This window comes from Zootoca vivipara, chromosome 11, assembly GCF_963506605.1.
Source record: "Zootoca vivipara chromosome 11, rZooViv1.1, whole genome shotgun sequence".
In the NCBI taxonomy this organism is placed as follows: Eukaryota; Metazoa; Chordata; class Lepidosauria; order Squamata; family Lacertidae; genus Zootoca; species Zootoca vivipara.
In genome coordinates, this window is record NC_083286.1 from 21091446 (window position 1) to 21115669 (window position 24224).

Genomic DNA, 24224 nt, shown 5'->3' on the forward strand with positions numbered 1-24224 from the left:
GCTTTCTCTTCCTTTGTACTTCTCCCTTCCCCGCCCGACAGGGTTCGGAAGCCCCGTCAAATGCCGCTCTGTTGGGATAGGCGGTGGGGGGGGAGTTCCCCTTTGTGTTCCGCTGGTCTCTGCCGGTTGCCCCTCACTGCTCGCGGCAACCGGCAGAGACCAGCAGAACACAAAGGGGAACCAGCTGCAGCGCAGAAAGAAGGCAAAGGAAGATCAGCTGACAGGCGCCGACAGCTCATCTTCCTTTGCCTTCTTCCCGCTACAGCTGGTTCCCCTTTCGCTAGAGGAATAACCTGTAGGTTTTGTGATCAGAGGTTTTTATGGCCACGCTTCGCAAGACGAAGTGGCGGTCATAGAAAACCTCATCGTCTTGCAAGGCAACCTCCGATCGCAAAACCCATTCGTCTACCGAAAAATTCGTCTAGCAGGGCATTCGTCTAGCGAGGTACCACTGTATATGTAACAACTCGTTTTCACTCAAGTTCCTCTGGGTTTAGGGACTATAGCTCACTGCACTTCTTCATTCTGTCCGCTGCTATAATCGGAAGGGTTATTTATGTGTTTCAATAAACAGTTTGACTTTCAAGGAAATTTCCCCTTCAGACTGCATGTTTATTTCCTTTCTTCTTCTCTTCTTTTCTATGCTAGTGGTGCAGGAAAAATGAGCTCTTGATTTCCCTCGTGGCGCAAGTTGCTGTGCTGAAGAAGGCCATTTGTTTCTTTAAGTATTTGTCCGAGGCAAAGCTTATAATCTTGCCTCAAGAAATGCCATTTGCAAGCTTCCCCCCCCCCTTTCCTTTTCTAGCCCTAAAGCCATTTTGCGGTCAGGCCTGCTTTATTTTAATACCTTTTTGTTGTTTTTAATTGCATATAATAAGGGCAACGCAGTTGTTCAGCAACTTTGGGGGTATTGAGTGACCCTTTTCTAATTTGCTGTATTTCTTGCATTTATCTGCTCTGCAGTGCTGCATTTTAACTATAGCTTCTGAAGTATAAATAAATTATTTACGTTTCAATCACTTTGGGTTTTTAATGCAGTGAGGTCATCCTAGGATGTTTCTCTACAAATAATTATTTCAAACTGCTTTATTATATGCAGACCATTAGCCCAATATCCTATAACACAGATTCATTGAGCCAGTTCAGATTATATTTCCCAACTTCTTAAACCATAAATTTGGGGACAAGCATCACGCTTGCTCCTCTTTCACCTTACTCCTCCTCACTTCATGCACCAGCTTCAGCGCTCAATTCCTGGCATGTGTTAAGCCACAGTTCCCTGCTCTATCTGAGCCAGGAAACTGGTTTAATCGTGGTTAATAAACCAGTATTATAAGGCAGGAGCTTAATATGAGGGGTGGGGAGGAACATTCAATCCTGACACTTGCCTCCAGATGGATAAATCATGGTTTATGAAGCTGGGAAAAATAGTCTGATTCAGCTCACAGATGGAAATTTGGGGTGCCAATTTATCCTTGTAGCTGAGAAGAAGCTTCCAATTTACTTCTCGGCGTTTGCACTAAATTGGTTAGATTTATTATTGTTTTGAGCTTTGTTGTGTAGGCATTTCTGGGAATGGGTTGCCGGCCTATGTATGTTTGTACTTCGATATTACGAAATCAAGCACAGTGTGTTTGCTTTTTTAATAACTTACTTTCATCTTAGATTTTGTATACTCTTTTGTTCATGAATACCCAACAGTGACTGGCACAGTGGGGTGGCACCATGCTGCTGCTCCCTCCCCATCCTTGCCTTTGCTGTACCCCAGTGCAACACTACCTGCTGCCAGGAGGGTGGTAGCATGGCACCTCACCAATAGCTCCTGAAAATCTTTGCATCTTCAGTTTCTCTTCTCCTTCCCACCAGCCCTGCATGCTGACATTGGGTCGTCCAGTCAGACTTTTCTTGACTCAGAATTATTCCTCCCCCCAGTTGGCCAGAGTAGTGAGTTATCTCTCACCATTAAAGGAAGGACCCATTCGCTTGTCACATTCTGGGGAGAAATCTCTATAATCTGTATGATGACCTGATTTTCTCCCACAGGCGCCTCCTCCTCTCTCGCCCAGCAAGAGAAGAGATTGAGCGAACTGGGCTGCACTGTGTTTCTTTAAGCTCATTATCCTCCCAATCATTTGATCTGTTCTGGAAGTAAATTATTGTTTTGGGGTCAGGTGATCATGGATGTAACACTTTCAAATGTGGTTCATTTGTAATGTCTTAGGGCAGAACATGGTGCGCATGTGAGCATCTTACTGGTTTGAGGGCTCTCTGTAGCGTGCATTGGAGTTTGCAAGCACTGAGATTGATTTAGCAGCTAGTTTGACACACGTGGAACCATTTTGGAAACGGGAAAGGGCGTGAACTCTAAGCTAGAAGTGCACATTATGTGAAAACTGAAACTTCTTAACTGCCACCTGTTAATCCTTGTGAGGCTGATAGTGCTAGCTTTCCTTGCATTTAGCATTCATTTTGCTAAGTTGAATGCATAAATCAATTTATGGGAACTCTGGCCATAATCCCAGGGCCACCCCCATGGATTCTACATGGTTCATTAGTCTCCCCTGCCCACCATGTCTTACTGCCAGGTCGCTTTTGCAATGATGCAGTATGGATGCGAGGAATACCCTGAAATGGCTCGTGGTCTGGAAGGAATCTTCAGCTGAAATAAATTGATATAAAATAATTCAGCTTTTATGTATATCTAAATAAGGCTAATTCTTGTGGCACATACCTGTATATTTTCTTATACATAATATGTGTCTAAGTCCATGTCATTTTACTCATTTGAAGTTTAGGGACGTAACAGTTGTGGGATCCAGTACAATTATTCCTCCCCTTTCGCCACTGCAGCTTTCTCCAGAGTTAACTATTCATCTTGCTCGGTAGCACATAATAAGTTGTTTGTGTTTCTTCCAGTGGTGTTCATTGAATCTGACCTCAAAGTAAAGGTATTCATATGGCCAGAAAGACAGATTGCTCTCAATAAATATGCCCATGCTTCATAAAACTTGGTAGTACTAGAAACTGCTTCGTAGCAGCCGAAGGATCAATGGGAAAGCTTTTGCCTCAGAACTTTTTCAAGCTTTTCTTTCTTTAACAAATAAATCAATAACCCCAGGCTAAAGCAGAATTTGGCTGCCACAGCCAGTACTACTCATCGGACCAAGTGCAAAGGAAAACAAATGACTTTGTCTTAATATTGTGTCTTCTTCCAGGTTCGAGAACTGCAGACACGTTTACAAAGCGTCCAGGCAACTGGCCCATCCAGTCCCGGCCGTCTTACTCCTGCCAACCGTCCCATTAACCCTAGCACTGGAGAACTGAGCACCAGCAGTAGCAGTAATGACATCCCCATTGCCAAGGTGAGTCCTTGTACATTGCCACAGTGCCTCTCATTATCTGGGAGATGCAGCCTTTGCTGTGCCCAGCTGTTGTGCCGGCGTGCAATTAACTGGGAAGCATGAGCCAGAGCGCCAGGGGAATTTACAAGGATCCTAAGTGAGTCTGAAAACTCGAGCTGCGGGGAGAGATAAGTGCTAAGGATTCTAAGCCTCTGCTAGTCACAACACACATGCCAGTTTACATTAATCAACTTAACATGCGATTTCTGGATGTGTGAAGAAGGGGGAGTGATTTGCATAGCTGTGCAAAAGCTACATACGACACCTAATATTTGCGGTGGGGTTTTTTCCCCCCGTTTCTAGATAGCTGAACGAGTAAAGCTCTCAAAGACGAGATCGGAATCTTCAACGTCTGACCGTCCTGTCCTGGGATCTGAAATCAGCAGCATAGGGGTGAGTGTTAATGATCACATAGGATGTGTGCTCATGTCGTGATCTGCCTTGTGATCTTTGGATGAAGGGTGGTATACAAATTGAAATAATAAATATTTAAAATAATATTCTTTTAAGAAAAAAATTGGTCCCTCTACTTGTCATGAAGTTTTTACAATAAGTGCCACAGTTTTAATATCGGGGGTGGGGTGGGGTTGTGCCGGTACTGTGTACTCTTGAGTATCCCCAGAAAAAAAAGCATAAATGCTACAAACATATAATCCTTCCATAAGGATTTGTATATATTGTACACACCCTTTCATGAGATGGTGATATACTGTATAAGTACCGTAATTTTATGAAGAAAATCTGAGCAAGAAGTGCCTATTAGCGTTAGATCAAAGGCCTGTCTACTTCATCATAATGCACTCACAATGACCAATCCTCAGGTAGGACATGATTGCAACAGTGCGCTGTCTACTTGTGTTCACAAGCAACTATAGTATCCTGGAGGTAATATATTGCGATTGTGACTGGGAGCCTTATCGTCATGAATTTGTCTATACCCCTTTGAAAACCATTGGCTATACCTCTCGTGTTGGCAAATTCCATAGTTTTAGGTGCTGTATGAAGTCTCTCCTGAAACGTCCAACATTCAGCTTTGTTGAATGACCCTGAGTTCTAGTATGATAAGAGAGGAAGAAAACAACTTTTATAGGGGTGTTTTGATTCACCTTTTCAGGCTCTACAATGTTCTTTTAAGGTGTCACAACCAGATTTGTACAAAGTATTCCAAGCGCATTTGCACCATCAACTTGTATAGTGGCATTATAATATCGGAAGTTTTATTTCTGACCCTTTTCCTAATGATCTCCAATACGGAATTTGTGTTTTTCACAGCTTCTGCATACTGGCTTGACATTTTCATTCACCTATGTGCCTTGTCCCCAAGATCTTTCCTCATCAGTCAGTCCCAGTTCAGAACCTCTTCTTTCTTTCTTTCTTTCTTTCTTTCTTTCTTTCTTTCTTTCTTTCTTTCTTTCTTTCTTTCTTTCTTTCTTTCTTTCTTTTGCCCCAATCTGCTTTGCTTTATCCTTGCTTACATTGAATTAAATTTGCTTTTTAAATGACCATTTACCTAGTTTACTGAGATACCTTTGGAGCTCCTAACAATCATTTTTGTTTTAACCATCCTGAGCAATTGGGTGCCATCGGCAAACTTGGAAACCTCACCCCACCACCAACAGCAGGTCATTTGTGAACAAGTTAGAAAGCCCAGTTCCCAATACTGGTCCTTGGGGAACCCCATTTCTTGCACCCCCTCCATTGTGAAAACTGTCTGTTTATTCGTGTACAGTCATACCCTGGAAGTTGAACAGAATCCGTTCCAGAAGTCCGTTTGACTTCCAAAACGTTTTTAAACCAAAGCGCAGCTTCTGATTGGCTGCAGGAAGCTCCTACAGCCAATCGGAAGCCTTGTTGGACATTCAGCTTCCAAAAATCATTCAAAAACCAGAACACTCACTTCCGGTTTTTGATCATTTGGGAGCCGAAATGTATGCGTTCCAAGGCGTTCGACAGCCAAGGTACAACTGTATTCTGCTTCCTGTTCTTTAACATTGATTTTAAATAATGCAGATTAAGAAAACGTACCTATATTCACACGATACAGTTCTGTTTTCGAGAGGAAAGAGAGCAGAACTTATTTTCATGTGGCAGCATAAGGGTATCTTGTTATTGTACCATGTGCATGGAATATGCACAGCCATGCATTTGGTTTCTGTGGCAGAAGTCCATAACCAGCTTTTACAGCTAGAGATTATATTATTAAGGGGACTCAGCATGAATTTGTGGGGAGGGAGCCGTATGTTTGCCGTTCTAATACAACCTAACAGCAACCCTATGGATAAAGATTAAATCCCACTCACATAAATAATTCTACCCACATCAGGATATCATGCAACAACTGAAAATTAAGATGATTTACAACCTAAGTTTGATGCCAGAAAATAATTCTGATCTCTTGCAGAGTACTTCACTGTAAGTGTAAAACATTCATAACTGCATTATTGTTCCAGCTGTCTATTTACCTGTTGATGAAGCAGCAAAATCTCTAGTATCTGAAGAAGTGTGCATGCACACGAAAGCTCATACCAATAACAAATTTAGTTGCTCTCTAAGGTGCTACTGGAAGGAATTTTTTTATTTTGTTTAAACAGTTCACTGTGATCTGACATAATTGTGGACAGCAATACATTTGGGCAGTCCCCTCCCCAAATCTCCCATTCATATCAGGAGAGATTGGTTAGGGAAGAACTTCTAAGAGCTTTCAGGTTCTTCAATCTGAACTTTCGTGACACAATTTAAATGAGCAATTTAATACTTATTCTCTTGCAAACGAACAAGATGTCCCATTTCTTTTTAAGTACCTGGTGGATATACTAATAATGGGTGATATCCATTCCTGGTCATGCTTAGTTGACCCATGAAAATCAAGTAGAGTCAAGTTACTCAAGTGGACTCAAGTTCTTTACATCTATAAATCTCAATGGATCTACTCTAGGAATGACTTAGTTGAATAGCACTCAGTGTGTACCCTTACTGAGGCCTCCTGATGCATGTTAAACAGTCTATACAATATCTGCTGTTCTAGAATAGGAATGTAATGTAAAACACTTTGTGATTTTCCTAATGAAGAGTAGTATATTGATGAAATTAATTAATGAGAATCAGGTGACCCCCTTATACCTTTTCCTGTTCTCTTGTGATTAGCTCTTTCCCTTGCCGCCCTTGTCTCGTTTGTTACAGAATTTGCATCCCGATCCCAAGCAGTGATCCCCAGGCTTAGGAGTGAAGCCTTAATGTCTGTGGGAAAACCACACTTGCACTCTCATTGTTTGTTACCTCCTTTGCTGTGGCCTTTAAAGAAATAAAACCCACAAATATTTTAATTGCTAGAAAAAGTCAGTCCCACATGGATATTAAAGAAGGCTCGAAGTGTCCCTTTTCTGGACTGCTTCATTTGTTACAGTACCTAGCGCCCATATTGTTCTGTGGATATTTTAATGGGACAAAAGATTCCCATTTGATGGATCTGGGATGCTGTAAAGGACCTTGTTTTAGCCACATGCCAGTTGAGGAGTGATGCAGGCATGGTTGGCTGTGTACACTAGTACACAACTGGGCATATTACAGTATGGTTTAGTAAACCAAGGTTTATGGCTTAGTGCCATTTATTTATTAAATTTATATGCCACCCTTCACCCAGCGTGTTTGCTTTTTCCTGTTTATTTTAAGTCGCTGCTGCCTCCCAACCTTGAGATGATGATGTTACCACTTTTACAACTACTTTTTTACAGGGGATAAATCTGCGATGTGTGAAAAATAACATGCATGGAGTTCGCTAACTGTTTCCCATAAATACCCCCATTTCATTGCAGGTTTCTAGCAGTGTAGCAGAACACTTAGCCCACTCTCTTCAAGACTGTTCCAACATCCAAGAAATTTTCCAGACCCTCTACTCGCATGGATCTGCTATCTCTGAAAGCAAAATCCGAGAATTTGAAGTGGAAACTGAGCGGTTAAACAGGTAAAGTTTACATATATATATATATACAGAGTTCTGTTTTGCTTAGAGTGGATTTCCCCTTTAATTTTATTTCAGAAATTGGGAAATTCAGCTGGGTCATGGAGTCTTGCCTGCATAGGAAAACTAGTGACCAATGTGAATAAAGTCACAAATAAGATTAGCTTACCAGGGCCAACTATACAGCAACACTTTGGAACCTGCCTTTCAGAGCACGAGTCTTTTCAGTAGCCAGTTTCTGTGTATTACATATTCATAGAAAATATTTTGCATATGTATGTAGGCATCGCGCTGACTTGCAGGGGGAAATTCAGCATCTGAAAATCATATAATGGTAATCAGCTCTTACTTTCAGTTGATTAACTTGATTTGTTAACCCCCATCATTTTGATTTGTGTGAATTATGCTTATGCCATCTGCATATAAATGTGGAAAAATATGGTGATGAAAAGGAGGGCTTAATCTGAATTAATAGCTTTCTTTCAACAAGATAATTTAGTCATCAGCATTAGGCCATAAAGTGATTTGTTAGGATTTGCATATTATTCTGCAGGTCTTAGAAACAGCTGGTGTTGCCTCCAGAGGAACCCAAAATACAGTTTCCAAGTTGATTTGTATAGATCAGTGTGATAATTTTAGTGGAGACGAGTAGGCGCTGTTGGCATCGTTGTACTTGTTGACAGTCAAAGCAATGTATTGTACCTAAATATTTAGAATTAATGCCCAAACTGTATCATTTCCACATCCACCTCCGTTGAAACAGCAGAGGCAAAGGAGATAGGCTTTGCGTGCAAATCCCACCTTTGGCAGGAAGCCATGCCTCTACCTCCCTCACACCTGTTTCAAAGGGAAGCAGCTATGGTGTTGTTGCTTTTTGTTTTTGTTTTTGTTTTGTACAGTTCCCTCTGAGACTGACAGAGTGTCATCGACTCCCATTGCTCCCAGGGAGATTTGCTCTACTCTATTCAAAATGTACAGCAGCAGTAAACCCTGTGTGCTCACTTCTCCCAGCTATTGGCAGCTGGATGACTGAGCTTTCCCAAAGGGAAGAAAAAACATTGCTAGCATTACCAGACAGAGGCAGCCCTCGGACTCCTCATAAAGGGATCCATAGGGATGTGAGTTCTGAAAGGGGGACCCATGATCTAATCAGGATCTTGAACATGGGTGTAGCCTGGAGGCAGGGGAGCAGCTCCCCCCCCCCAATTCAAGTAAATGAATAAAAATACTTATTACTTAATTAAGAAGTAGAAAATATCAGAATATTTGAAATTGAAATGCTTGCTGAGGTCACTTGGATGACGTTGTGGTGCATTTGCAACCCAACTGAGAGATAGGCATGGCTTCTGCGAACTGACCAATCGCATTGCAGGTAGCTCAGTTCGGGGAGCTTCTCATAGTTTCTGGCATTTTCCCCTGAGAGTGTGCACCTGTAGGGCCTGTTTAGAAATGACTGGAAGTTTCCCATAAGCTATTTATATAGCAGAACTGCCCTTAGGCCTCAGTCAATGATATAGTTCAGTTTATTCACGTTCACAATTTGGATCGGTGTGAAGTTTGTGTTGTGAGCCAGTGTTTTATTTAAATATAGTTTCCTGGCTATCATCATAGCTACCAAGTCTCCCATATTTCCCGGGAAACCCCCGTTTTTCCAGCCATTCCCAGCTGGAAAAACCGATTTTTTTTTTGTTTCCCCCCGGTTTACTTACCGGCCGGGGGAGGCTCCTTCTGCGCATGTCTGGAGTCTCTGGACATGCGCAGAAGCGATTTCTGGTGTGGCGGTCATTTTGGAACTGGGCAGAGCATGCTCAGAAGCGACTTTTGATGCTTCTCTGCCCAGTTCCAAAATGGCAGCAGCGCTACTTCCGGTCTGCCGATCCCTTATTTTTCCGGCAGGAACTTGGCAGGTATGGCTATCATCGGTGTGCCAACTCCCAACCTAGTCAGCCTACCTAAGATACACAAATGACTAAAGATTTTGACAGGTTGTTTTGAGCACTTGGGGGTCCAAAGTTGTTGAGGCATTTCATTCCAAATCTGCTTGTCAGAGCCAGACAGAAGATGGTGACAGGTGGGTGTCCTCCTTACCCCAACATAAATCCTGTCATCGCCCATGATCCTGATTGAATCAGATGAGTCCACTTTCAAATCAGTCTTCCATGAATTCTATGCCCATCCCTTAGTGTAAGGAAAAATATGTTCATAGGCCAAATGGGGAGGCCTGGTGGGCTTTAACGAGGCTTGTGGGCCAGAGGTTCCCCACCACTGATATAGTGAATTGTATCACTGATGTAGGGAGTTGCACAGATAACTGCTTCCATGACCTCAATAGGGCTTTTGACTTACCCTCTTATAGCAGCAGCCTCCTTGGCTCTTGAAAAGCTGCATCATATAAACTTTTCCAGTACTGAAAACCCAGGACAGTTTTAAAAGCAGTTTGTGACAATGCAGTACAGGGAGCTACTCACAAAGCTGTAAGGACACAAGAGTTGTTGAGCTGCTTTTTTCACAAAATCTCAAAAGAGAGGTTTTTGACATTTTGCCGATTTCTGCCTGGACGTATGGCAACCCTAGTTTTTGTATTTTCATGTGATGCTCTACCTGGGCCAGATAGCTGCAGAACTCCTTTAAAGCAAAACAAACCGCAAGGTTGAGAACAGAAGAGCGAGGTGGGCATTGGTAAGAATAAATGTACAGCAATGAAATGTGTCTATATAAGCAGCTCCATATCATTTCTTTAAATAATAATAATAATAATAATAAAGCCACCCACATTTTCATTCGGCTTTATTGGTGAAAGGATTTTCTCCGTAAGACTTGTTCATGCAGTTTGCATTATTTATTCCTTCCCTGCCTTTTCCAGTAATGGATGGAAATGATTAAGGCCAGATTACTTTTCACATTTTAAGATGGAGCCATTTGGAGAATGTTCAAGGCAGGTGGGGCTGAGTAGGTGCTCTGTGAAAGTTTATAGATGGTTTTCTTCTACTCCGCAGCCGCATTGAGCATTTAAAATCTCAGAATGATTTATTGACAATAACTCTGGAAGAGTGCAAGAGTAATGCGGAGAGGATGAGCATGCTGGTTGGAAAATATGAATCCAATTCCACCGCCCTGAAGCTCGCTTTGCAATACAGGTAGGTGCACAGAGAATGCAAGAGACAAAATAAACGAGGTAGTACATTTTCACCTAATGCTCGTTTCCTGGAAGAGACTTGAAGGCATGTAAGTACACATAATGCTCATAATACTACTCACTTCCGTACCTTGGACCGTTACTGTTAGGACTCTACTCAGTGTGAGTTGGCAGGGATAGCGTGTAGGAAGATAGTGTCCATTTCATGCTCTCTGGGGACTGCCTCAGAAAAAATGAAGAGTTGCCAATTTGGCTTGATACTAGGTAAAGGGTAAAGGACCCCTGGGAGGTTAAGTCCAGTCAAAGGAGACTATGGGGTGTGGTGCTTTTCAAGCTGAGGGGGCCGGTGTTTGTAGCCAGCATGACTAAACCACTTCTGGTGCAACGGAACACCGTGATGGAAGCCAGAGTACATGGAAACGCCGTTTACCTTCCTGCCACAGCGGTACCCATTTACAGTATCTACTCGCGCTGGTATGCTTCCGAACTGCTAGGTTGGCAGGAGCTGGGACAGAGCAACGAGAACTCCACCCTGTTGTGGGGATTTGAACTGCCCGACCTTCTGACCTGCAAGCCCAAGAGACGCAGTGGTTTAGATGGAATGTTGCAAGTATTTAATAATTCTTCAGTTCACACCTGTACATTAACTGCCTTGCAGGTTATTCTCATTCATGGCACTTAGCAAAGTGCCTAAATGTTGGCTTAAGAGTAGTTTAGTAAACAATCCGTATTGTTCATAGAACTAACATAAGTCACTTGCTTATAAGGAAAGCAAAGTAAAACATTGCCAGTGCTGAAAGTTGCCTTGGGAAAGTTAAAATGATGACCTGTTAGGCCCAGAGGCTGAAGCAAAACACAATGAACAAACCGTTTCAAGTAAAAAGGCTTTTGGCTCTTTAGTGCAAGTTTATCCCAGCCGTTGTCCTGTCTTTTGCTGTGGCATTCTCTGATGCCCCAAAGGGCAATGGGACCAAACTGCACTATGTCAGAGGAAAACAAAAGCCGCCTTGACTCATTCTGCATTCTACACTTCAGTGCAGTATTGAGTTCTACACTGAAAGCTGAAATTCCCCAGTCTAAATGTATTGTGATGTTGTTCAGCCATGTCACCCTTTCTATCTCACATTAGCAACCCAGACTGTTAAATAATTTATTTTTTATTTAATTTACATACTGTGCTTCATCCAAAGATCACAGGGCCTTTTACAGCATCATAAGGTAGGGGTTAGCTAGGATCAACAAGCCTAAGCTGCAAGAAAATTCTATTTTCCCAGCTAACAGACAGAGAGAAAATGACATAGTTTCAGACATCACTTCCCTGCTGTCCTGCTGTCACCTATATTGCCTTTTTCCTGTCTCGTAAGTTACAAATAGTGAATCGTTGTTGTTGTTGTTTCCAGTGAACAGTGCATTGAAGCCTACGAGCTGCTGTTGGCATTGGCAGAAAGTGAACAGTCCCTCATTCTTGGGCAATTCAGAGCTGCAGGTGTCGGGTCTGTTGGTAAGAACTCAATAAGTTACTTTCTCCATAGTCCATTCTGTACTTTGCCCTCAAAGGGTAGATTGCAACACCCAATCACCTTGTGACAGTTCAGGCAATCCCCTCCCACCTCTGCCCTCCAATTAATCAAGTATGTTTTCTTTCAATCGCATTTCTACCCCAAACTAAACTGCAATCAAATGAGAATAGCCATAGTGTCTAGGAAATTTACTTTGAGGAAAGTTGGTAATTGAAGCGCTTGGTTCCAAACCCACCAAGAGGAACATCAAAGGCTGTACAAAGGAGGCCACATATTTTGTATAGTCAATTTCTGAATAAGTGCTATTTAATTTGTATCACATGTTTCCATCCCAATATTGTAAATGCATCATAATTATTTAAGTCAACTGCATAATTTTTAGTGGCTTTAATGAATGATGGCTGGACACATGTATGAGAGAAGAAGTTACAGTGGTACCTCGGTTTACAAACACAATTGGTTCCGGAAGTCTGTACTTAACCTGAAGCGTATTTAACCTGAAGCGAACTTTCCCATTGAAAGTAATGGAAAGTGGATTAATCCGTTCCAGATGGGTTCGCAGAGTACTTAAACTGAAAATACTCAAACCGAGGCGTACTTAAACCGAGGTATGACTGTAGTTTTTAACACATTCATACAAATCTTGCTACACACTTCGGGAACTTGTCATTTATGCACTTGTGTGTATTTTATTGCTTTTGTTAAAGGTTCCACTGGTTTTGTAGAGCCCTGTCTCTCAGTCGTGTGTGTGTCAGTCTGGGAAATTTGAAGGGGATACACTTTTATGTAATTATTATTATTATTATTATTATTTTCATTTCTATACCACTTTATACTTTTGAGAAAAAAATCTCAAAGCAGATTGGATCCTTACATTAAAACATAAAATAAAACAATTCAGAGCCAAACATTACAAAAGGGTGTCAAATATAAAGTATACATTCAAAGCAACATAATAAACGGGAAACTAAAATACTATCTTAAAAGTTTTAAAATTAAAACATTACAAAATAGGTCAGAATGCACACTTAACCCAGCAAAGCTGTTAAGCTTTTGTTTTTCTTGAAATGTTTCAGAAGAAAGCATTTAAAGGAAGTCAGGTATAAAACACAAATTTAAAACAGTACAATTAGCAAGAGAATAAAACATTACTACAGTATAAGCATAGAACATATCTGCTGCTGTTGCTGCCAGTCCTGCCAATGGTGGTTCATGGCGAGTGGCAGCTTTGAAACTCAGACTCGATGACCTGGGCACTAAAAGACAGCCAAGATGGTCTCAGGCTTCTTCAGCAGTCTCAGCTTTTGTAGCTGGAGTCATTCAGAGCGCTGCCCTTCCAGGCCAAGTGGGGAAAGGCCTGCAAGGCAAGGAGCAGGTCTTCCAGGACTCACAGCCAAGATATAATAGTTTCTCATGTTTTATCATTTTTTTTCTGCTTATTATTTATTTGATATGTTGTGAGGCACTTTGGGACCCATTTTGTGGAAAGGTAGCATGCAAATAAGATGATGAAGGTATCTCAAAAGAGCTCACCCTAGACCTGCCGCCATTATTTCACTGTGAATTTTCACCCTGTCTATACCTCAACAACCAGTACTATAGGGACAGCATGGTCTAATACTGAGTGAGCCACTTTCTAGACACATTCCTAGTTCATTTAGGAAAATTACATCAAGATTACAATTATTTGTTATTGTAGAGAAGTTGAGGAAAATGTGTGATTTCACACATTTTCAACTCACTGAAATGGCAATTTGAGGTTTATAATCAAGAGTTGTAGGGCATGGGGGAAACCTTTGGGTCCAGAAAAAAGTTGTTTCCCAAGCTCTACTGCGACATGGAAACTGCTTGTTTTAAAATCTAATTTATACCACCAGCTTCTCAAGAGCCGCTGAAATATAATGTGAAAGCTCCTAAGGACAAAATGACCAGCTGGCTTCAGTGTTACAAGATGGATGAGTTTCAGCAAACTAGAGTCAATGATCCACAGATGTGGCGGTGTTTTGTTTTGAGTCCTGTGGATTGGGCGTGTTGTTGTTTTTCTTTATGAGGCAACACATTTATCTGTGGAATTTTAATGCTGTGTTTCTATTATTAGAGTCTGAAATTAAGCGCAGATAAAAGTTTCAATGAAAATTTTAAAGAGCTATTTAAAAATAATTTAAATGATAAAGAACACAAGCAGCAATAAAATGTCAGTCATCAGCCTAAATAAAAACTAACATGAGTTTTATAAGTAATTCACTGGAAGGACATGACTGAACAAGAAGCTTTTCACAACCCTCTAAAATTAAAGAGATGCCACCCAGGGAAAGTCATAGCAAGTACAATTGGGGATATAGTTCCTGTTTTCTGCTGCCTGTTCTCATCTATGGCAATTATGCTGCAATTGCGTGAGCTTGTAGAGATGAGTTTGCAGGAGGCAATGTGTGTTTATGCCCCTTGTATTAGCAGTATGCATATGTGGATCACATGGAAACGCATAGTGGGTATTTGTTTCCCCTGTATCCTGGTAACATAGGAGAGATGTAATTCACATTTATAAAGGTGATGAAATATGTTAATATGCCTTTTTCTCACCCTTTGAAATAGAGACTGTCATTATTACATAAGCCTTGCTTTGCAGGGCGCCACAGCTTAGATGCAAAACATTACTTCATTACAACAACAAAAAGTGTTTAATTTTAAAATGCACCAGCAACGACTCCATTGTACATTGCACACACAAACAAAACAAATGCGGAGAATAAAACACAAACAAAAATGATTAAACACAGTGGTTCCCAGCTGAGGTGCAAAAAGGGGTGGTGGTTTTCAGTCGCCGAAACAATTGTATGGGTGGGTAAGTTTGGTGGGTAAGAACCAACTGGTGTTGCTTTGCTTCAATTGATACAAGAAGAGAACAATATCACAAAAGACAGCCTCTACTAAGAGATCTCATCTATGGCAATGGTGGTCCTTAGGCACGTAAATGCAGTTCTGTGTGGATGTCCAAAACTCAGACTTCATCTGCTTGGGCTACCCTCATGGGAGCCACCTCAAGCATTTCCCTCAATTGTCAAGCAGTCTGCTTTCTGAAGAGGAGAGTCAGAAACCATGCTCTGCACTTGGATCGTGGCCTGTGGGTCCGCTATAATCCCGGTTTATTTTATCAGACATTTAAGTAGGCGCTAACTTCCTAGTTGGAAGCGCAGGATGTCAGTTTAAGAGCCCACCTACCCATATTAATGCTTATTACCCATCTCCAGTACTGCATAGCTCTGATCATTTGCTTGGCAAACAGGGGACCAAACAGGTGATGAAAACATCACTCAGATGCTTAAAAGAGCTCATGACTGCAGGAAGACAGCTGAGAACGCAGCAAAAGCCCTGCTGATGAAATTGGACGGTAGCTGCGGTGGAGCGTTTGCAGTCACCGGCTGCAGCGTGCAGCCCTGGGAGAGCCTGTCATCCAATAGCCACACCAGGTAAGCATAGCTCATTGGGTCTGTTAATCCCCAGGCCTTAGCATTCAGAATGAAGTAGATTCTGTCGTTTTTCATTTATCTTATCTATCTATCCTCAAATTGGCATGCTGGGTTATACTGGTGTTCGTTACAAATCACTTCAGTGCCTCGATGACTGAACTCTCTCAAGATTTTCAACAGGCTCTGTGCAAAAAAGAAGTTTGTGTAGATTTGTTGCGTGTGGGTGATTCTGATCTATTTCATAAAGAGAAAACTCATACCATTTGTTTTACTTCAGTGATTTCTCTGCCCTTTCTTTGTCTCTCAATTCCCTCCTCTTATTGAAACCTAAAGCAGGTACCTGCATTCTGCAAAGGTTTCCAATGAGCTAGAGACTTCGTAGCCTTTTGCCTCAAATTTTTGAAGTGGCCGCAAGTTGTGTTCTGGTTTCATAAATATATTCATTTCATGTTAGATGAAAATATTGTTTCTTTAAAAGTGTTTTTCTATCAGCATTTATGGTTTTAAAAAGCAAAACTCAGAAACTTCCATGACTGCAACTGCAGAAAACATCAGTTCAGTATGTGAACTACTTGGAGTTTAGAATAGAATAAGAAATTTCAAATACTGAATTTACCTTTAGAGCCACTTATTCAATCTGTCTTCATTTTCAATCAAAATACGCTTGTCAGTGTTGAATTTTGTCTCTAAAAGTAGGTGGCAGAATTCTCATTGTGTGACTTAATGGTGTATACTTGCTTGGGCTTACACAAGTATTTTTTTTATTGCGTTGTGGCCTTCAGTCTTTAAAAAGTCCAAAAAAAGCCAGTGTCCATAAATGATAGAAAGTTAATGACGATTTTATTTTCGTATTTCATTTGTATTCAGCCTTTCTTTGGTGGGTCTCAGTATGTTTCTCCATCCAGCCACTGACAAGACTCGGAACTGCTTTTGCTGCACCGCTGCTTTATGTGCTGTAGGGCCAAAGGGTGAATACCCCTTGACCAAAAATACTCACAACCAGGCGAAACAATTTAAGCCATTGGAATCTGTCTGCCGAACTGTATGCAGATAAAATAACTCAACATGGCGGTTGAAACTCCTCTTGTAAACTTTGGGGGTGGGGGGGGGGAGGCTTTCTCCTTGGCAAGGACTTTTCATGTCAAAGTGAATAATTTCTCCTGCAGTTTGAAGCTCTTCAAAATGGGAGTTTGACCCAGACTTAACTTCAGCATCAGGAATGAGCTGCTGAATGTCACATTGCAGAACACATCACTGGGAACAAATGCACTAGCAGCCACTGGTGACAAGGGGGTTAAAGACTGTAAAAGGGAGCAACTGCAACAAAATGGGGGGGGAGAAGAAGAAGAAGTACAGAGGCTGTTGTTAGTGAAGTGAATAAAAATAATAGCTAGCATTTCAATTTGTTGGGCTGGCAGTATCCCAGCAAGACTGCCAATTTATTTGTGAAAACAGAAGAAGAAAATCTGTGGCATATTAAGAAACCGTAATTGTTTTAATGGAGAAAGCCTAGCCGTGAAGCTAGGAGGGACAATTGTTACCATCAAAATATCTGCTGCATTAAGATCCCTTAATTATTTGAATCCGTCAGTTAGGCAATCAATGGAGTCAAAAGTAGGACAGAAATCTGAACCCTTCCTCAGCTAATATAAAATGTTGAATTTGTACCACCCTAGACAGAGGTCTATGATATATTAAACCTGCTGTATTTATGTATTGTTAATAATAGATGGAAAGCACTCGCGTGATAGCCAATAAATCCTTTATACCGCAGTGTATCACACAGTTCAGTTTTTGGAGTTCTTACATGAGTGTTTGTAAGAGCGTGTCAGGTGGAACATAGTTGAGGTCAATACAAAGGCATTTTCCATTACAAGACATTTAGTTGGAGAGTACAACAATGTAGTAGTAGTAGTACAGTATTATCATCATCATCATCATCATCATCATCATCATCGCTTTATATTCCTTCCTTCCAAAGGAGCTGAGGGCACAAACAAATGAATAACAATATGAAAAACAATCACATTTTCTCAGGCAGTGATTTCAAGATTGCCAGGAATGAATAGCATATTTCAGCCATCAAATGCCTGGTTAAACAGTTGCATTTATAGTCTGCCCTTCACCACATGGTCTTAGGGCAGGGTAGGTACATAAAAGGATATAATATGGTAACGATCTGAAATATACAGCATAAAACACATAAGCGGTAAATAAAATTATCCTTCACATTACTTCACGCTTCCTCCAAAGGCTTGGATAGAAAGGTGTGTCTTAGCCCGCCTAAGAAAAGCATATATTGTCAGTGAAAGGTGCACCTCGGAGGGGAAGGGCATTCTATAGCATGGAGATCACTAAAGAAAAGGCCCCCAGGAGACGTGCGTCCCAGTTTTGCACCAGAAAAAGTTGAAAGGTATGGCCTCACCTGCTGAGCCCCAGGCCGATTGATAGGGAAGGAGGCATGCCTTATTTGGGACCCACGTTGTCTAGGGATGCATAAGTCACCATAAGCATCTTGAAGTGGCAGCCAGTGCAGATCTTGTAGGGCTGATGTAATGCGAACCCAGCCAGTGATGCCCAGCAGCTGCTGGTTTCCGCCCAGTTGCAGTTTCCAAGCCATCTTCAAAGGCAGCCCCATATATAGTACAGTAGTCCTGTCTGGAAATTACCAGGACATGGGTTACTGTGGCCAGTTTTTCTGCCTGGAAGGGACCATAGCTGGAAATAGACACTCCTAACCACCAAGGCCAAATGTGGCCATGAGTAGCTGCGCTGGATTCAAGAGCTGTTCCTCTTGGGGAGTGCAACCCTCTCCTGAAGGGAGTGTCCCTGCTTCATGGACCCAAAAGCCCACCAGCTTCATGTTGTCAAGATTCAGCTCCAGTCCAGCTCTTCACTACTTCCAGACAACGGTGCAGTACCTGAGCTGCCTCTCCCGATTCAGAAGGAACAAAATGTTAGAGCTGGGTGTCATCAGAAGACTGGTGGCACCTCATTCCAAATCCCCTGAGGACATTTCCCAGTGACTTCATATGTCAACAACGCATGGAACAAGACTGAACATGGTGGACACTAAAATTGATTTTCATAGGGTTGAGCAATAGTTTCACAATTCTGTTCTTTAGAAATGACCCTGGAGATAGGACTGGATTTACTGCGACTCTCACGCCCAACCCAGAGTTGCACCGATACTGTGGTCAACGGTATTGATCTCTACTGAGAGGTCAAGGAGAATCAACGGGGCCACACTCCTCCTGTTCCACTTCTGACAAAGGTCGTCACAGTTCCAGGCGTGAAGTCAGACTGAAATGTTCCAAAATAATTCCTTCAAGTATACTTGTAGTTGAACCACCACTTCCCTTTTGTGTGCCTTGCTCCAAAAGAAGATAGTAGTGACTGGGGACTACTTTTTCAAAACTTCTGAGGCCAGGGAGGTCCTCTGAAGTGTGTTTGAGGGACAGTGCACCCCTGCACCACTAAGGGCAGGTGATAATTTTCTCCACACACCCTGCAATTAGGTCTTCACAATTGTGTCAGTGTGAAGATTTAACTTGTGTCATGTTGTCTAATGCAGTGTTTCCCAACCTTGTGCCTCCAGATGTTTTGGGACTACAACTCCCATCATTCCTGACTACTGGTCTTGCTAGCTAGGGATGATGGGAGTTGTAGTCCCAAAACATCTGGAGGCACAAGGTTGGGAAACACTGGTCTAATGAGCCCATAGAAAGTTTTTCAGAAGCTTTGGTGTGTATTTCTTTTGTCCCCTACCCTGATCTCTCTCTCTCTCTCTGATGGTGAGCCCTAATTAATTCATGTTTTCCTCAAGCCCGTATATTTTATTTTAAAGCAAGACAGCACAGCCATGATTTTACTGCAGAGGGAGGCCCGGTTTTCAGAGTTCTCTGCCCGCCAGCTTGAGAGCTGTTGCAGTAGTATGAGGATGAAAATAAAGGTTGCGGCAGCTTGTGCAACAGGAAGTACTAGGGCTTCAGCAATCTGTTGCACAACCAGCCGTAAGAACCATGCTGGCTTCCTTTGCCTTCTTTTTCAGAAGCCCTTTTTGTACTAGCAAAACTATTACACTGCTAAACAAATCCGTATCAGCAGCGTTGAATTCCTCCTGGAATTGAAGGGAAACACAACAAGTAAAATTGTTTGCTTGCTGCTGCTTTGCCTATCGCCTGTTATCCCTTGGAGAGGGAAGAGACCAGTTGGAAACTGCAAGAAGCTGCAATTTAAAAGCATGTGTAATGTGACACTTCATGAAAAGGAGTAGCTCAGGGAAACCTTTGGATCCCAGCCAATTCTGTGTGTTTCTGCTTGGAAGCCTCGACAAGATCATGCCGGCTGGGGCTGATGGGAGTTGTAGTCACAAGCATCAGGAGGGCGCCAGATTGGGGAAAGCTCCTCTGCGATGTCAACAGGCCGTTTCATCTAACACACTTCTCAGAAGCGAAAGATAGTTTTGAGCTTTAAGCAATCCCTTTTCATGAACCTTTGCCTCAGGAGTAAGCCATGTTCAGCATGGCTATAGAAACCATGCTCTTTGTGTGTATCCCTGTGTGTGTTTCCCTTCCTTTGTCAAGAAAGATGGGAAAATATTGCAACCCGGTGCAGAAAGTGATTTATTCCCCTGCTGATAACTGAGAACATCCAGCATTCCAGACAGGCACAGCTAATGGATGACTTAACCCTCAACCAGCAGCTGATTACAGGTCCTCAGGAGACAGCAGGCAGCTTTGTCTCTGTGTGAGACTGTAAGAAAAGCAGGCTTGTTTCTATCCCTTTTTAGTGTTGTTGTAATTATGCCGAGGAGTGGAATGTTAAGGAATGGGTAGTAGCATTGCAATTAACCTCTGCAAATCTTTTTTCTCTTTGGAAGACTGGAGTGGTGGAAAGACGTTAATGAGGTCTGCTCCTAGACTTGTTTAGAAACTCTACAATGTGTATCTTATAATTTATTTTTTTAAGCTGCTAATGTACAAAATGGGGTCAAATTGCCTTGTTTCTCTCTCCTCTTTTTTCCTTCCTAATTTGAAATTGTACCCTACAAAAAGGAATGTTGCATAAAAACAAATGATAGATTTTTTTCCATTGGCTTGTAAAATGGCCATGCTCACTAGGGCTGATGGGAGTTGTAGTCCAAAACATCCAAAGGCCAGCAGGTTGGGGAACTTCGGGGCTTAAAAGCTGCCGAGGTTGTGGTGGGCCTAAAGAGCACAAGGGTTGGTTTCTAAGGCTGTGATCAAACCATACCCTGCAAGCCCTGACCCTAATCCAAGATGTGTAGGAAGTGAGGCTTGGTAGAAAGGCAACACAGTCGATGTTCAGTGGCATTTTTGTGGTCAAAGTCACTTGTTTCACAGTATCAGAAACTGGCTTTAGGAGCAAGCACTGGTGACCCATGGCTCAGGTTGAACCCTGATGAGGAGTGCCAGGGGCCTCTCTCCACAGTTGATAAAATCCTGAGATAGTAGAGTTGGCTGTGGCAATTCAGGATACAGGTGAGATAGGCCCTTTTGCAGTGGCACCCCTGATTGGTGGTTGATGTTTTTTTATTTAAAAAAAATCCCTTCAAGTAGAAAGCTAGCACATCTGGGAGAGACGTTCTACCCTAGCCAGCTTCCAGAACAGCTAGTTTTCAGTGCGCAGGGTGGTGTGTGGTGACAGCTATACACATGTATTACAAGGCAACACTAAAAGTGTGATTCCTTATCTTTAGTTTGAAATGGCACCATTTTAATACATTTTATGCTGCACGTGTAGACGTTTAAAACTTAGGAGTGTGAAGCAGAAGACAGTTGGTCCCCTCCCTTTCGCAATAAGTATATAGGTGACATAGGGAACTTAGTTATAACAGGTCCCTCTAACCCAGCAATGTCTCCCTGGATCGGCAACATCCCTCTGGGGCCTTGGGCAGAAATACATCTTTCACACCACCCGGTTAGGTCAACAGGTCTTTAAACTTTTTAAAAAAACTTAATAAACAAAACAACTTTACTTTTCTACATGTCTGCCTCTGTGTTTAATAAATAATGTGCACATAGTTGCATTTTGTTCTTTTCACACAAAACGATATACTGAGCGCTATTGGGACTTACTGTTTCCTAAATAACTCCCCCCCCCCTCTTCCAAGCACTACTAGTTCGACAGCAAGTAGCTGCGATACAGAGTTCACAAAGGAGGACGAGCAAAGGCTGAAGGACTACATTCAGCAGCTGAAGAATGACAGGGCGGCTGTCAAGCTGACCATGTTGGAGTTGGAGAGCATTCATATCGATCCCCTCAGCTATGATGTCAAGCCTCGCGGAGACAGCCAAAGGCTGGATCTAGAAAATGCTGTACTCATGCAGGAACTCATGGCAATGAAGGTATTTCATTTAGGGACCTATGAACGGAGCTACAGTATTTCGGGGCTTCCAGGTTTTAAGATGTAGCTGCAGCATCTCTTGTTACCTGAAAAGCGTTAAATCCTAGCAAACAACACCCCATAAATACCTGGCCCAGGAGACTCAGTGCCTTAGAAGCAAGAGGCCTGAGGCCACAAAGTATGAAATTCATTGCCCTATATAGCAAAATATTAAGGAGCCGGCATGACCAGCCACTGTGTGAATGTTGCACCCGGGTTGTGCAGAACTGTGTGAAACTGCAGTCTACCATGATCTTCTGTGCTTCTCCACCAGGAGGAAATGGCGGAGCTGAAGGCACAGCTATACCTGCTAGAAAAAGAGAAGAAGGCTCTGGAGCTGAAGCTGAGCAGTCGGGAAGCTCAGGAACAGGCATACCTGGTCCACATCGAGCACCTGAAATCAGAAGTGGAAGAACAAAAGGAGCAGAGGATGAGATCCCTAAGCTCAGCTAGTAGCAGCAGCAAAGACAAGTCAAGTAAGGTGAGGTGCTGTCGTGGGTCTTCAGGTGAGAACTAAATAGAACCTTGATGTCCATAGACAGTATTCCTGTGAATACCAGGGATCACTCACAGGGCAGGAGAGGAGGAGGGGTGACAGGTACATCTATGGGGAGCATACAGGTGAAACCTGGGAAATTAGAATATCGTCGAAGTGATTTATTTCGGTAATGCAACTTAAAGGGTGAAACCAATATATGAGATAGATGCATGACATGCAAAGCAAGATATGCCAAGCTTTTATTTGTTGTAATTGTAATTATTTGTCGTTAGGCGGGTCAATTATAAATGGAATGTAATTAATGAAATGTAATAGCGATGTTTATTTTTGCATTATTCTATTTGTTTTGTTACTGTGGAATTTCCAAAAGAAAGCATTTATAAAAACTAAAAGAAAAATAAAAAATAATAAGTTGCATTACTGAAATAAATGCACTTTTCAACAATATTCTAATTTTCCGAGTTTCACCTGTAATCAGGTGTAGGGGGTATCAGTCAAGGAGTGAGGGTGCTATATGAATGGAAGCAACGTGAACAGATGTAGGATGTGCTTGGGAGAAAATGGAGAATATCCAGCATGAAGGTGTTGCAAATTATTGGTAAACATGTCTCTGGTTTTTTTTACAACTTCCACTTGCTATGCTTTATTTTTCAGGAATGCACAGATGGCACCACGGCATCTTTAACGCTAGCTGAGTTGAAACCCTACAGTGAAAGTGAACTGACTACAGAACTGGCAAATGCACTTAGGCGGTAAGCAAAATTTTCATGGTATCGTTGGTTTGGGGCTTTAAATCGTTCCGATACTAAGCGATCACCCTTCCTTGCACCTCTGCAGTTTCCTAAGAATACCTTTCCTCCTTTACTTTTCTGCAACGCTCATCAACATGGTCCCTTCAGGTTTCTTCAAGCCTCTAAAGATAGAGGGCTTAATTATTGTTGCTAATTCCCACATCACACATGAAAACCCTGAGGCACAAGAATAGCTGACTGAGTTAATGAAAGACCCCAAGGGAGAAGCATTGCAAATCTGGGAATAGCATTTCAGTGTCATCTCAGTGAGATCAAATCTCTGCACAATTAGACTTCCTGGTTCTGCATTAATAGTAGCACAAAAAATAACTGAAGACAAGGACTAGGTCAACAGAGGAGTAACTGGAAAAAGGTCCACATCTCATTCAGGAAATGTGTAGGATTGCCCCAAATAGCCATCCCAGTTCAGGTACCACCCCTTCCAATTGATTTTATTGTTCATTGGTTGAATAAGAATGGAAAAGCATCTACTCCTGCTCTTCTTGAGCTATTTCTTAAACGGTGAATAATACTAAATTTTAGAAAATTTAAAAAGCAAATAGCTGAACATTTTTGTTTAGAAAATGTTGTAAGCAGGAAGGCAGTGCATCTGATAAACAATATCAAATAAAAGATGAAGTTGTAGAACCAATTGACAAATTTAAAAGAAACAATTCGCCCAGGCTTAAAAGCATTCACCCCAGAGGTTTCAAATTGCTGGGCTATTAAGTAAATTCCATAATATATCACTGGAATCACTGACCTGAACTATCTGACCTGACACCAGGTTGTTTTTAATGGATCCGGGAAATTACAGACCCTGTAAGCCTAACTTCCTTCCCTGCTAAATTGGTGTGAAGTGTTAAGGGTAAGACTTGTTAAACACAGAGTGAAGAAAGGCATAATACAAAAAGAGGGTTCAAAGCATGTTCTTCAGCCCTGTTGCTAGACCATCTTCATAAGCATGCAGTGTTATCGGCAAATGGAACTCTGGTACAAGCCCATCAGTTCTGTTGCTCCTGCATTTGCTAATGATGTTCCCT

At 42.0% G+C, this 24224-nt stretch overlaps 1 protein-coding gene across 4 annotated transcripts in view; it reads left to right on the forward strand.

Moving 5' to 3' along the window:
• Positions 1-24224, forward strand: part of MCC (MCC regulator of WNT signaling pathway) — a 202635-nt gene that overhangs the window by 168366 nt on the left and 10045 nt on the right. For all 4 annotated transcript variants that reach the window (XM_035099855.2, XM_035099856.2, XM_035099857.2 and 1 more), the window contains 9 exons: positions 3216-3362; positions 3705-3794; positions 7214-7362; positions 10356-10496; positions 11896-11996; positions 15299-15482; positions 21619-21853; positions 22166-22372; positions 23045-23142. In XM_035099855.2, coding sequence (XP_034955746.1) covers positions 3216-3362; positions 3705-3794; positions 7214-7362; positions 10356-10496; positions 11896-11996; positions 15299-15482; positions 21619-21853; positions 22166-22372; positions 23045-23142 — 1352 coding nt within the window. The remainder of the gene's footprint in view (positions 1-3215; positions 3363-3704; positions 3795-7213; positions 7363-10355; positions 10497-11895; positions 11997-15298; positions 15483-21618; positions 21854-22165; positions 22373-23044; positions 23143-24224) is intronic.